General features: G+C 48.8%; 1 protein-coding gene across 4 annotated transcripts in view; it reads left to right on the top strand.

Annotated features, from left to right (window-relative positions):
- Pacsin2 (protein kinase C and casein kinase substrate in neurons 2) overlaps positions 1-13,859 on the top strand; it is a 92,710-nt gene that overhangs the window by 68,734 nt on the left and 10,117 nt on the right. For all 4 annotated transcript variants that reach the window (XM_028788702.1, XM_028788699.1, XM_028788701.1 and 1 more), the window contains 4 exons: positions 6,268-6,424; positions 8,277-8,512; positions 10,393-10,548; positions 12,905-13,080. In XM_028788702.1, the coding sequence (XP_028644535.1) occupies positions 6,268-6,424; positions 8,277-8,512; positions 10,393-10,548; positions 12,905-13,080 (725 nt within the window). The remainder of the gene's footprint in view (positions 1-6,267; positions 6,425-8,276; positions 8,513-10,392; positions 10,549-12,904; positions 13,081-13,859) is intronic.

Below are 13,859 nucleotides of genomic sequence, written 5' to 3'. Positions count from 1 at the left end.
TTTGTGAATAAAATACTCTAGGCTACTTCAGTATCTATGATGGGAAGTATCCTAGCAACTTCTCAGCCCTCTCTCTTTCCAAGTGGAATGAGAATCCGGATCTAGCTACCATCCAGATGCGACTCTGAGATGATGTTATGGGTGCCAAGTCTATGGGCATGGAGAACAGAGTACTGCCACTGTCTTGTGGGTAGCAGATGCCCACTGGCTTGAGCTGCACTGTAGCTGTCGGAGGAGTAGTGCTCTGCAGCTCTGCATCGTTTATGCTGTGTGGACCACGCCCTCCGGCCCCAGCTCTGAGAACTATGTTACTCATCTGCCCGTGAAGTCCCATCCGGCTGAAGCAGTGATGTTTTATTCACTGTGACACCACTCTGCCTTACATAGCCCTTGGCACACAGCAGATGTTTATTAAATATTTGTGGGTGGCAAGAAGGAGTTGTCAGAATGTCAGATGCTGAGAATTAGGAATGCCTCACTGTCTTTTTGGAGCTGGCTGGCTAGTGTCAGGGGCAGACACAGCTCATTTCAAAATTCCAGAGCCATTTAGGGCCTCTGGAGGTCACCTAAGCTGCTTCTCACTCCTTCCCTGGGTGGACAAGATGAAGAAATAGCCAGAAAAGAACTTAGATCCCTGTCATGCAACTTAAGAGAGTACAGCTAGTGGGAGGAGCCTAGCCTGCAGTTAGAGCTTCTGGGACACAGGATGTGTAAGTGCTCTGTGTTTGCCCCACTCTCCAGTTCCAGAGTCAGAAACACAGACAGGAGACGTGTCTACATCACATACTTCCTGTTGTTCCTCTGTGGGATGTGGTGGAAGAAAGAGGGCCAAGAGAACCTAGGGGTGTGAACACAAAAGTCAGAAGGCCTTTTAGTCAGTACTGTCACCACCTGCAGGGCTGGAATGAAGCACACACCCAAAGCCCGTCTGTCATCCCTTGTGTCTTCCGCGGCAGCTTATAGACATCCTTTATCCCTTTTGGGTCAGATGTTTGAGTTGTAAAGCATGGACTGGCCTGGAGGAACGTTGCCAGCCTTCTGCTGACAGATGCTTTCCTCTTCTGGGGAGGAGAGGGGACAGATGTGGTTCTTGAGCCTTCATTATGAGGGTAAAGTGTCAGGTTGTCTTAGTTGCGTACAGATTTGGGGTTCCTGGGATGAAGCTTCGTTGGGATACAGTGGAAACAGGAGTGGGGACTGGCCCTGCTCTGCAGCCCTTTATCCTGCCTGATTGACTCAGAAGGGTCTATAGCATGTGGGCTGTCTCTATCTGAATGGTCATGGTTGGTCATAACTTTGTAAGATGGGAACACTAATATTCCCATCCAGTAAGAGTACATGAGATGGTGTGTCACAATGGAACTGTCACTCCCTGCCTGGCAAAACACAAATATTATTGTGATGCAACTCACAGTGATAGGATGTATGTGTGACACTTGTGGCTAAGAGAGTCTAGTCCAGCTAAGGACCAAGGCCAGTGTGCCTGAGGTGACTCCAGGAATCTGTGGCTATGGGCTCTCTGTTTGCAAGGGCACATGTGACCCCTAGCTGGAGCATTTGTCAGGACTCGGGTTGGAGGAGTAAGTCCCAGCAGCGGAAGGGTGCAGGCGATGCAGGTTCTGGCAGATGGACTGACCCCGGTGTGAGTGGCTGGGGAGGCGCCCATGGGGAAGACTGGCTGAGCCATTTCTCAAACAAGGTACTGTGGGCTGGGCAGTGCAGGTCCCACTCTGTCCCTATCTCCTTCCCAGTCCTGCCTGTTTACCTCCTCCCTGCAGTGGTGCAGATTTTATTGCCATGTTTTGGAAGCTGTTTATCCCAGCCTCCTGTACCAGCATTTGCAATGTATATAAACAATCTCTAGTTTGTGGTGAGGCTACTCCGACCCACACATCTGCCTTCCCTCCATTACTGTGCCAACCATCCCATGTTAGCCCCAGGGAATAGTCTCCTATCTGCCTGGGACTTGAGGCTTTTAGCCTGAAACCAAATTACTGGGTGGACCAAAGGTTCAAGTGTTCGTGTGCCTAATGACTTCAGTACCTCCTGGTTGCTGAGAGCAGTCTGTCTTCTACTGCTTTATCCAGTAAGAACCTTTGCCCTGCTCTACCCTGTGCTTGAGCGTTCTCTCTCTGCAGTGTGCTTGCCTGTGGTGTAAAGAGCTCCCTTTTGCTCCGTTATGGTTTTGTATTCCTTTTCCCATCTACCCTTGCAGTACCCTTTTCCCATATCTCCATGGTGGTTAGGACTTAGTTGAAGATTTTAAAATTAAGTCCCTTGCAGATTCTCAAAAAATATTGCGTGCGTGTGTGCGTGCGTGCAGGTAGATAGGTAAGCAGGCAGGCAGGCATGCAGACAGGCAGGCAGGCAGGCATGCAGACAGGCAGGCAGGCAGGCATGCATGCATGCATGCATACTTTTGTATAGGTGCCCTCAGAAACCAGAGGGGGTCTCCTGGAGCTGGAGTTAGTCAATTGTGAGCCACCTAACATAAGTGCTGAGAATTGGACTTGGTCTTCTGGAAAGAGCTCCTGAGAGCTGATCTGTCTCTCCAGCACCCCCTGTTGATTTTAGAAATAATAGTTAGGAGAGAGTGTTTATAGTGTACAGTTATTCAGGATGTCTGTTCTGAACAGAAATCTTTAGTTTTGGGTGAGACAGCAGGTGTGCATTCCTGTAGCTTTAACCTGCGAAATGCTATTTAAAGGGTCGCACTTTAACTTGCAGAAGTGCCTGGCTCCATGCTCTTTGGTTATCCTGTTGTTTTACTGCTTGTGCTTTCATTGGAAGCCTGCTGTGGAAGACTAGAAGAAGAATGGGCAGAGACGGTGGTCCAGTGCTCTAGGCCTTTGGTGCTTTGTGCATTGTGCAGCTTTTGTTACCTGGGTCTACCCAGGCCTGGTGTGCAGGAAGTGAGCCTGACTGTGGTAGAGGTCAAGGCTGGCCGTTGCCTGCCCAGAGAACAGGGCAGCATGGGCCACAGATCCAGGCCACTGCCTAGCCTTGTGATAGCTGAGCCTCTGTGATGTCAGGAAGTACTGTTTGTTTGGGTTCCTGGTGACATTTAGGCCCTCCCTGGAGAGGGCAGGATAGGAGTTTTCGTAGCACTCCAGGCCCAAGGCCACTCAGGTGACAGTGGTCTTTGAGTGGTTCCATTCACACAAGGCCACAGGCTCTGGGTCCTTGGCTATGTTGAGTAATTTACTTGTGGTAGAACGTGTTCCATGTTGTCTCTGTGCCTGTCTATATGACCACCTGTCCCCAGAAGCAATCCCAGGATGACCTCTAACAACCTGAGGTGTCTGCTTGCTGAGGCAGCCTTCCTGCACTGGGGACTAGGAGGCTGTCCTGCATGTTTCAAGAGTTCTCGTTTGAGTGTGGCCACAGCTGCTGTATGTGCCATTGGGCTCCATAATTTGTGGCTTATTCGCAGATGTTCTTTGCTTTCCTGAAATCTTTCCCTCTGGGCTTTAACCTTTGAAGAGTTGAGCAGGTTTCCAGATGCTAAGATAAGCATATGGATCATCATCTCCAGTTGAGCACTGCTGTGACAAATGAACACTGTGCGTGGTTCCATGTTACCACAGAGACTCAGTCAGGTTGGCTCTGTTCTAGCTGACTGAAGCTACTTTGTGGGTTCTTCTTTTTCTCACCCTTTATACCCTGGTTTCACACCCTATGACTAGATAGGAAAGAAAGAAGGGAGGAGGGGAGAGGAGAAATCTGAATCTAATTTCTTCCTTTCTTCTTTGAGCACAACTACTAACAAACTGCAGCCAGTTCCCCTTAGCGAGTGACACCACTCACCCTACCTCTCAGGGCCCTAGCATTTTATACTCTTTGAAAAGTTCCCAGAATTCCAAATGTCACACAATTGCAGAAACTATCTGCAACTGGCAAAACCACAACTCTGCTAGGGCAGGAAGCAAATCATAGTCAGCTGCTGTGAGGCAACCCATATCCCTACACCTGGAATTAAAATGAATACATGTTATGATAGTCTGTTTTCAAAGAAACCAGAATTCCATAATTCTCAGTACACTCTGTTCGTCTTGCCACCGACCCAGTGGTGCTGAGTTGTTTTAGTTTTTCTTTTGTAAATTTCAAAGCCCCATTCGAAGAAGAGCAAGTATGTGTTGTAGAGATCATTTTACTTTTTTGTTTTTCTTTTTGTGGTACAGGACAGGAAAAGCCGAGGTATTCAGTCACAGCTCAGCTTCAGCCGTGTACACTGATGAGCTGCTGAACTGCCAGCCTTGCTGAGGAGATAGGTCAGGCTCACCTGGGCTGCATGGGCTCTCTGGAGGGGGTATAATTAACAGTGGGGTTCAAGCGGTCCACCCTTTAGGAAATGGGCCAAAGTCGCTTTGGGCCTCTGGTTTCCCAGGCTGTCTGACTTCTGGGGGTCTTTCCTGTTAAGTAGATTCTGAGTTCTGCAGGAGACCATTACCTCGGCCTTCCCGGAGCTCTGGATCCAGGAATAGCCTTTCCCTCTAAGTTACTGTAGCGGCCGTCTTTGCTTCTCTTGCATCTGCATGCATTACCTGCACGTCTGTCCTTTTGCAAGGTGTTATCTTCCTCCCTCTTGCAGGTCATCTCCAGCTCCCCTCCTCCTCCCTTAGTTAGCTCAGCACTGGAGAAGAGAGACTTGGAAGTACATAGCACTGCAGAGAGGGCTTCCCATCTTCCTTCAGAGGCTTGGAGGCTGAACGATGTACTGGACAGTCAGTGGGGAAAGTGTTAGAAAGCCCAAGAGTGGTTAAGAGCTTAGACAGTACAGGTAGAAAACTAATAAGACTGTGCTGTCCTTTCTCTGTGCTGCTCTCTGTGGGCCCTCCCCTGTTGGTACTGGTGCCCTTCCAAGACACCAGCTTGAAGGATGAAACAGGCTGATGAGGTAGTTCAGTCAGTAAAATACTGGCATGAAAGCATGGTGGCCGAAGTTCAGATCTTCAGCAGCCACAGACAACGCTGAGTGTGATGGCGCAGGCCTGGACCTCAGTGCTGGCAGACGGAGACAGGAGGGTCTCTGGGTTCGGTAGCCAGCTAGTACAGCTAAATCCATAAGTGAGCATCAAGTTCTTTAAGACCTTGTCTCAAAAATGAGCTGCGTGCGTGCGTGCGTGCACGCGCGTACACACACACACACACACACACACAGAATGATTAAGGAAGGTACTTGACATTGATGTCTGGCTTTCACGCCTGTGTGCACATACATGTGTATATACCACACACAGAGTATAAAAATATTTTCTTTTTTTTAAAAGATTTATTTATTTTACTTATGAGTACACTGTAGCTGTCTTCAGACACACCAGAAGAGGGCATCGAATCTCATTACGGATGGTTGTGATCCAGCATGTGGTTGCTGGGATTTGAACTCAGGACCTCTGGAAGAGCAGTCAGTGCTCTTAACCGCTGAGCCATCTGCCCAGCCCCTACAAATATTTTCATAGCTATTTCTAATTTAGATAATCTAGCTTCTCCCTTTGTATGTGAAAAAAAGTAGCCAAAACTTGCCCTTGACAAAAGAGATAATCTTTGGAGCTTTGCCGTCTAGGCTGTCCTACCTAAAAGTATTTTTTTTAACTGCCTTAAGCTCCAGCCCAGCCAGTGTGACTGCAGTTTTGACCTGTTCTCAGTACTCTAAGCCTCAGTTTCCTCATCTGTGAAGTGGGGGATAGTTGCTGCCACTTAGGGATGAGGAAATGTGTAAAACACCTGTCAAGGTGCCTGGTACAAAGTAGTCACTCAGTAGGTGGGAAAGTATATGTACTACTTACTCTCATTGGGAAGTAATAATAATCCCTAAGTTGGGAAGCGAGGATTTAGTTACATGTTACCAGCTTGTGGAAGCCACCCCTCCTCCATCTGCCAGAAGACCTCCCTCCCTCCCTCCCCCCCTCCCCCCCCCCCCCCCTCCCCCCCCCCCTCCCTCCCTCCCTCCCTCCTTCCTCAGCCCTGCCCCTTGCTCACCTGCCTCCTTCCCTGACCTCCTAATTGGTTTCTGCCATAGGATCTGACCTGGAGTTTTACACCCAGAAGCTCCAGTTTGGTGACTTACTCCTGTTGGTAATAAAACAGGGACTTGTCTGGCAACATGGGGTAACCATCAGTCTGAGGAGATGGGATAAACCCCTAGGATGAACATGAGGAACCATACTTCCTTGTATAGCAACAACAGTTAGGCTAGCCATGCTGGAGGGTTCTAGCCAGTGGACACCATGCTGAATGCCCACCTTTCAGCATAGCTCTGTCTCCCAGGTTGGGAACTATAAACGGACTGTGAAGCGGGTTGATGATGGCCACCGCCTGTGTGGTGACCTCATGAACTGTTTGCACGAGCGGGCACGCATCGAGAAGGCATATGCACAGCAGCTCACTGAGTGGGCCCGACGATGGAGGCAGCTTGTAGAGAAGGGTAAGTAAGCCCAGGCATGGTACCAGCTACCCACTTGCCAGGGACCCCTGATGAATTACTCACAAGTGGGCCAGGAGTGCATCTTGCAGCTCCTGGGGCTGTGGAGTTTTTTGTTGTTGGTGGTGGTGGTTGGTTTTGTTTTGTTGGTGGTGGTTTGGTTTTTGGTTTTTGGTTTTTTTTTTTGTGTGTGGAAGAAGGCAGCACAGTGCCTGTCATGTAGTAAGCACAGGCTGCATTAGCTTCTGTCCCCTTTCCTTGATGACACCAAACTGCCAGTTGCAAAGATCCCTGATCTTCTGCTGCAGTGCCCCCTTGTCATCCACAGGAGAATGACAGCTACTGAGGGCCTGAGGATGCCTATAGGATGACCACTTCCTCAGCAGAAAGGAAGTCTATTGTGCAAGAGGGAAGAGAGGAGAGAAAAAGTACACAGCCCACAGTCTGGACAGTGTGGGGACATTATATCAGCTCATTCCCTTCTAGTTCTAGTTCCCCAAGCCTCAGGAGGAAAGTCCTTCATCAGGACTGTCTCTTTGGATAAGGAGTCTGGATAGGAAGGGGAAGAACAAAAACAGTGAACCAGGTGAAACCAGCTGGGCCATTGAATACTGTAGCAACCTGCAGTCTTTGTTCCAAGTCATGACAGAGAGGAGTGGGGCTTGGGCCAGCAGAAAATTGACTCTTTGGGTCTTCCCGAATCCCTGGGACTATAAAATGTCCCCTGTCCTGTCTCCATTGACACTCCTCCTCTGGGCCCACCGCTCATGGGAGTGAACAAAGGCATGTTCATCTTGGACTGTCACTGGAGCAAGAGAATTCTTGGTTGAGAGGTGGGGTGTTCACTTCCTAGAGTTCTCCCTTTTTTGGCCATCTTTAAACAAATTGAAATCTCTAAATGCAGGAAGCATTGTTTTAAAGACTCAGAGGGAGCAGGGAAGCTGTCTTAGGTGGGCAAGCATTTGCCCTGCAAATAGCCTGGTTTCCAACTCCTTGCTACATAAAAGTCAGGCACAAGACTGGGGCGACTGTGCAGTGGTTAAGAGCACCAGTTGCTTTTTCAGGGGATCTGATTTTGTTACCAGCACAGGGCAGCTCAAAACCACCTGTAATTCCAGGGGAGCCAGTATCATCTTCTAAGCCTTCACGGACACCAGATATACACGCACATTCGTGCACACGCACACACACACACACACACACACACACACACACACACATTTAAAATAAAAATCTCTTTAAAAAGCCAAGTACAGCACTGCAAACCTGTAATCCCAGTTCTATGAAACAGAGACTAGAGGATCCTGGGCAATTGCTGGCCAACCTGTATAGCTGAATCCAGACTTCATGCAATCTGTATCAAAAAACAGACAGGTGATTAAGGAAGATTAACATGAACCTTGTCCTCCACAGAAAATGTGTCTGGCCGGGCAGTGGTGGCGCACGCCTTTAATCCCAGCACTTGGGAGGCAGAGGCAGGTGGATTTCTGAGTTCGAGGCCAGCCTGGTCTACAGAGTGAGTTCCAGGACAGCCAGGACTACACAGAGAGACCCTGTCTCGAAAAAAAAACCAAAAAAAAAAAAAAAAAAAAAAAAAAGAAAATGTGTCTGCACATCACATGTACACTCATTCACACATGTGCATGTAAAATATGCTTATCAGGTGTACATACTTTTACATGAACCCATTACACACATGTACATGGATACCCACATGAATGTGCACACACACAAGCTCAAAGGCTTTAGAAAAATAATTGTCTGCAGCCCAGGCTGCTTCCAGGTAAACAGCTGTGGGATCACAGGAAATCCTGCTGCTAGCAGAGGCTAAGTCACTACTTTTCCCCTGTGTCAGGACCACAGTATGGAACCGTGGAGAAAGCCTGGATGGCTGTCATGTCTGAAGCAGAGAGGGTGAGTGAGCTACACCTGGAAGTGAAGGCATCACTGATGAATGAAGACTTTGAGAAGATCAAGAACTGGCAGAAGGAAGCCTTTCACAAGCAGATGATGGGAGGCTTCAAGGAGACCAAGGAAGCAGAGGATGGCTTTCGAAAGGCCCAGAAGCCCTGGGCCAAGAAGCTGAAAGAGGTACCTCCCTCCCTCAGCCGTCTTACTGACCGTAGTTTGTCTCTCTCTGGGTAGCTACTCCACTGACCGGGCTCCCTTCCTGCACTTGCAGTAACGTGTCTTAGCCACAGGAGAACGAAGCTGGTAGAGAACAGACCCTCTCTGGGCCCAAGACCCTGCCTTATGTGCTTCCTTCCCATTTAATCCATACCACCCAGCACCCAGCATAGACTCGGAACTTTAGGTCGCTAGCAAAGCTCTAAACTCAAGTTCTCATCCAGTAACATCTCTCTGCAGCCTGGGGAATCGTCTGTGCCAGACATGGAGGCCTTTGGACTAATAAAAGGATTAGTTCAAAAATTATCTTTTTCCCAAATGAACACACAGCACAGACACCACTGTTTGAGAAGCACTGGTCAAGCTCGTTACGCCTATGTGGCTGTGGCTGACTGGCAGAAGTCACCGGCTCCTCGACCTCAGCATGGTCACTTCATCCTCTCAGTGGAATGCCACCCCGTCCACGTTTCCCAGGAGCTGTGCCGCTTTCCTCAGAGTCATCCATGCATGCCTCCATCTTTGCCTGCTCTCCTCTTCTCTGTGTCTAGCTTTTCCCACCTCTCCTTTCTCGTTGCCTGCACTGAGCTTTCATAAATGAAACTGTCTTCCCTCCATGTGTCCATTACTGCACACTTCTCTTTCTCCTAGAATGAAATCTATGGCTTCGATTCAAATAAGGCCACCACTGTTAAGTATGCATATATCTCTGAAGGAGGAAAGGCAGGAACCGGGCATGGGGAAAAGGAGAGAGAGTCTGTGTACAGTAGCTGTTAGACCCGGGGAGCCAGGCACTGTTGCTGATGCTTGGAAGGGCTGAGTTGGGATTATCGTCTAAACCAGTGTTTCTCAACCTGTGGGTTGTGACCCCTTTGGGGTTTGATTAACCTTTTCACAGCGGTCACCTAAGACCATCAGAAAGCACAGATATTTACTTTGCACTCATAACAGTAGCAAAATTATAGTTAAGAAGTAGCAATGAAAATAATTTAATAATTGGGGGAGGGGGAGTCGCCACCACATGAGGAAGTGTGGTAAAGGGTTGCAGCATTACGAAGGTTAAGAACACCTGATATGAGTTCTTGACTTCTGAGATGACCTTTTCTTGACTTTTGTATCATGATGCTTTGTCAATAAAGGCCTTGGGAATTGTGACCTAATCCCTGCCAGCCGCTTTAAGGCTTTAAGCCTTTTACTTGTGTGAGAGATTCTGCGCTTGCCCCCCCCCACCCCACCCCAGTCTCACTCTTTGTTTGTTTGTTTGAGACAGGGTTTCTCTGTGTAACAGCTCTGGTTGTCCTGTATCTATCTCTAAACCAGGCTGGCTTCAGACTCACAGAGATCTGCCTGCATGTGCAATTACACCCTTCAAGGTTTTTTTAGTTTCTGTTTGATTTGGTTTTGGTTTTGGTTTTTTTGGAGTGTCCTTGTCTTGGCTATCCTGACATGCTTTTTTCTTAGGTATTTACACCTCTTTTTTTCACTCCAAGCAATCTCAGGGGTCTTTTGTCTGTCATTCTTTATAGACTTCTTTCCCTGTGCTTCTGGTGTTACCATGATAGCTCAGCTAGATTTTCCTCCATAGCACACAGCCCTTCTAATTTACTCCAGCATTTCATCATGCCTACATTTGGCCACCTAATTCAGATCCACAAATTAAGTCCTGGGTTTATCTCTGTCCTATGTCTCAGTGCCTAGAACCATGTGTGGATAGGTATTTACAGAGTGAGGCCTTGCCAGTTGTCCCAGGGATGAAGCACAGACATTTGTGTGCCGTTCGCAGCCTGTGTAATGTCTGAAGGTCTGAACTTGCAGCACGGCTACACTGAGAAAGTACTCTCCTGTAGGTGGAAGCAGCAAAGAAAGCACACCACACAGCATGCAAAGAGGAGAAGCTGGCCATCTCTCGGGAAGCCAACAGCAAAGCAGATCCATCCCTCAACCCTGAGCAGCTGAAGAAACTGCAAGACAAGATAGAAAAATGCAAGCAGGATGTTCTAAAGGTAAACCACAGACTTGCTTTGCTGTGTTGAATGTCAGCATCACTTGTGCACAGCACATGGTCCTGGGAGCCCTTCTGCATCTGCTGGGAGGCAGGCTGCCTCCCTCAGGGGGTTGGCGAGAAGATGACATGGACATGGCTTTGTCAGAACATTTTGTAATCCAATGTGTCCCACTAGTATAGGATGGTCCCAGAATCACAAGAATGAAATACTAATTGGCACCTTGTCATTTACAAGTTCCTGGGGCTGGGCTGGTCTTCTCTGCTCCCCCTTGCCACTGGTTTGTAAGTGATGGTCCAGGGTCCACCTCCCTGCCTATGGTCTGGCCAGCCTGAGTCTGCAGGAGCAGATGGAGTGAGGCCACAGCTGTCTGGGTCCCAACAGGACTTAAGGCTGCCAGGTGCAAGTGCTGAGCTGCTTGGCACCGACTTGACACCCTTGCCAGGCTGGATAGGGCCCTGCAGTCCCTTTGGATGGTGTGGTACATTCCTGCTTTATGAATCAGGAGCCAGGGTCATCGAGGATGAGTAACATGCTGCTCTGTAACGTGAGAACAGCAGTCTGACTCCAGCGTCTGCACTTCGCACTAGCATTTTTTCACTGCCTTACCTAGCAAGGGGAAATGCCATGCCCATAAGGTCTATGGCTCCAGTAGCCCCCAACCCAGTTGGGGTCAGGAACTGGAGGAGCTTTGAAAACAGCCTCAGATGAGGGATCTGGGCCTCTATGCTAGATAGGAGTGGGTACTTTGAGTTCAAGAAACGTAAGGCCTTGGGAACGATAAAAGACATTGCTAGGACCATAGAAATCTGCAGCCCAGGAAGGTGCTTAGGAGGAAGATAAAGCACACCCATGGTGTGTCTGTGTCTGTATGGAAAGGAAGGAAAGGGAGGAGCCTTGATTTTTCACCTCACAGAATAGATATCACCAGTGTGGTGTTTCTGCAGAACAGACCCAGAGCATGAGGTCTGACCTGAAGTGTCTGTGAGGGAGGCAGACGCTTGTAGTGGTGGCTTCCCTTTTGGATCTTTCCCTTCCTGGGTAGTCAGCCAGTGATCTCAGAACCTGAATGTTCTCTGTATCCCTAGAATACTGGAGAGGAGTACAAGCTAGCACCAGCTGTTGCTCACAGACTATCTTCCTAGGACAGAAATGTGTCTTGAAGTATTCATCCAAAAGGAGGTTCACATTAGGGGCACAGGATCTCTGATAAGCCATTGGGGACTTTCTGTCTACATTGGGGTTTTCTGAATAGTGATGACTTTGCTTGGCCCCTGGTTGATTCTGGGACAGGATATAGCCTTAATACAATCAAGCTGGAAGTGGGGAATCCAGTAAGAGGGACATCTGGTACTTTTTTTTTCCTAGGAGCCTTTGTGGCTTGAAGGCTCCTGTTCCTCAGTGCTGGGAGTCTGTGATCCAGGGCTCCCACCCAGTGCTTCCAAGTTGGAGTACAGGATTAAAGTTGGCAGGGTGTAACCAGAAATTCTGTGGAGCTCTGTCCTTGCATAAATGACCTTTCCTTTTCTCATGGGGGACCCAGCTGGGCCAGGCCATCCCTTAACATTTAGAAGAAGGAACCAGATGCCAAGAGAAAGAGGTTGAAAAACAGGAATAGGGCCCAGAATGTGAGTGGAAACTGTTTCTAGTAGGCCAGAAAAGGCTCAGAGAAAAAATCTCTGTAGAACATACAGGAAGGGACCTCTGAGACTGAGTCCTAGGTTAGACGAAGTACATTTGGTGCTCCACTGTGAGAAGACAGAAATTGTTCTAGTAGCCAGAGTACCTTCCCTGGAAGAGTGTATGTGTGTATGCATGTATTCTTGTATATAGAATTAAAAGTAGTTTCCAACAGACCCATAACTCTGTCTTTAGTCCTCAGGGCACTCAAGTAGTTGGTTCCTCTTCTGTGTAGAATACCTGAGAAACAGCTTGGAATAGAAATAGTCTATCTTGGTTCAGTTTCAGAGACTTCAGGCAGGGCCACCTGGGCTCTGTTGTTCCTGATGCTCAAGTTAGAGCACCATGACAGTGGGAGGATATAGTAGAGAAGGCAGAAATAGACAGGGAGGAAGGATTTGGAGACAGAGTAGATCCATCAGAGACATGATCTCTGAGACTTACTTCCTCAAACTGGGCCCTGCCTTAATAATCCATGCAGGTGTGGATTCTGTAATGAAGTTAGAGCATTATAAGCCAGTCAGTAGCCCATCTGAGTACTGGGGTGACCGCCTCTCATCTCCATCTACCTGTGTGTAGGTGGTGGGGGGGAGTGTGTGTGGAGAAGTCACGTGGCATATGCAGTAAATGAATGTGAGATGGAAACAAACCTCTGTCTGTGGCATTTTCCACACAGACCAAGGACAAGTATGAGAAGGCCCTGAAGGAGCTTGATCAGACCACACCGCAGTACATGGAGAACATGGAGCAGGTGTTCGAGCAGTGCCAGCAGTTTGAGGAGAAGCGCCTGCGCTTCTTCCGAGACGTTCTGCTGGAGGTTCAGAAGCATTTGGACCTGTCCAATGTGGCTAGGTAAATTCCCCTGAGCAAAACCCAACAGTGTCCGTCACAGGTAGGCTGCTGGGAATAGACTAAGATAATGCACAGCTCCCTTGGGATGGCAGGGATTTTCACACCACATTCCAGATACCCAGAAACATGCTTGCAGAGCCGGCATACAGCACAGCCATGGAAGGCTTGAGCAGGGCAGGCAATGTGGACTTGATGCTGTCAGCTCCAAATGGGTCTGGCACAGTCTCTTCCGGTGCCACAGCCTGGAGCGGCCAGAGCCAGCACTCTAGAATCCATCTGAGCTGATGCAGCACTGCCCGGGCCTCATGTCTTCTGGCCCCAGAGCAGTCCCTAGTAGAGGCCTTCATGAGGCCCTCTCATCCCTGCTGCCAGCATGACCTTGACATCTTGATGGCTGAAGGTCCTGGGGAGACCAGAACAGTGAGACACTTCCATTTGACTTGTGATACAGCGTGCCTGCATCAGGAGGAATGGGGACAGAGAGAGAAATCCACTTCCTACATCCATCTGGGAGAACCCTTGAGAACTGAATGTCAGGTCAAAGCTTGCTGTCAGTAGAAAATGGCATGCCCCTTGTCTCTTTAAAGTGATGGAAAGCAGTCACTGCAAGCTGTTCTGTTGTCTTTCATGTCATCTGTGTCAGCCTGGAGAGTAGACAGCATTGTCCCCATCATGCTGAGGAGCAAACTGAGCTGCTACACAGCTGTTAGGGGAGGGGACAGGGTTGGGACTGTGTCCTGCTCTTCTGTGTGTGAGGTACCTTCCACTACATTTGTACT

Source organism: Grammomys surdaster, unplaced genomic scaffold, assembly GCF_004785775.1.
Source record: "Grammomys surdaster isolate TR1022 unplaced genomic scaffold, NIH_TR_1.0 125767, whole genome shotgun sequence".
NCBI lineage: Eukaryota > Metazoa > Chordata > Mammalia > Rodentia > Muridae > Grammomys > Grammomys surdaster.
This window is presented reverse-complemented; position numbering and strand designations above follow the sequence as displayed.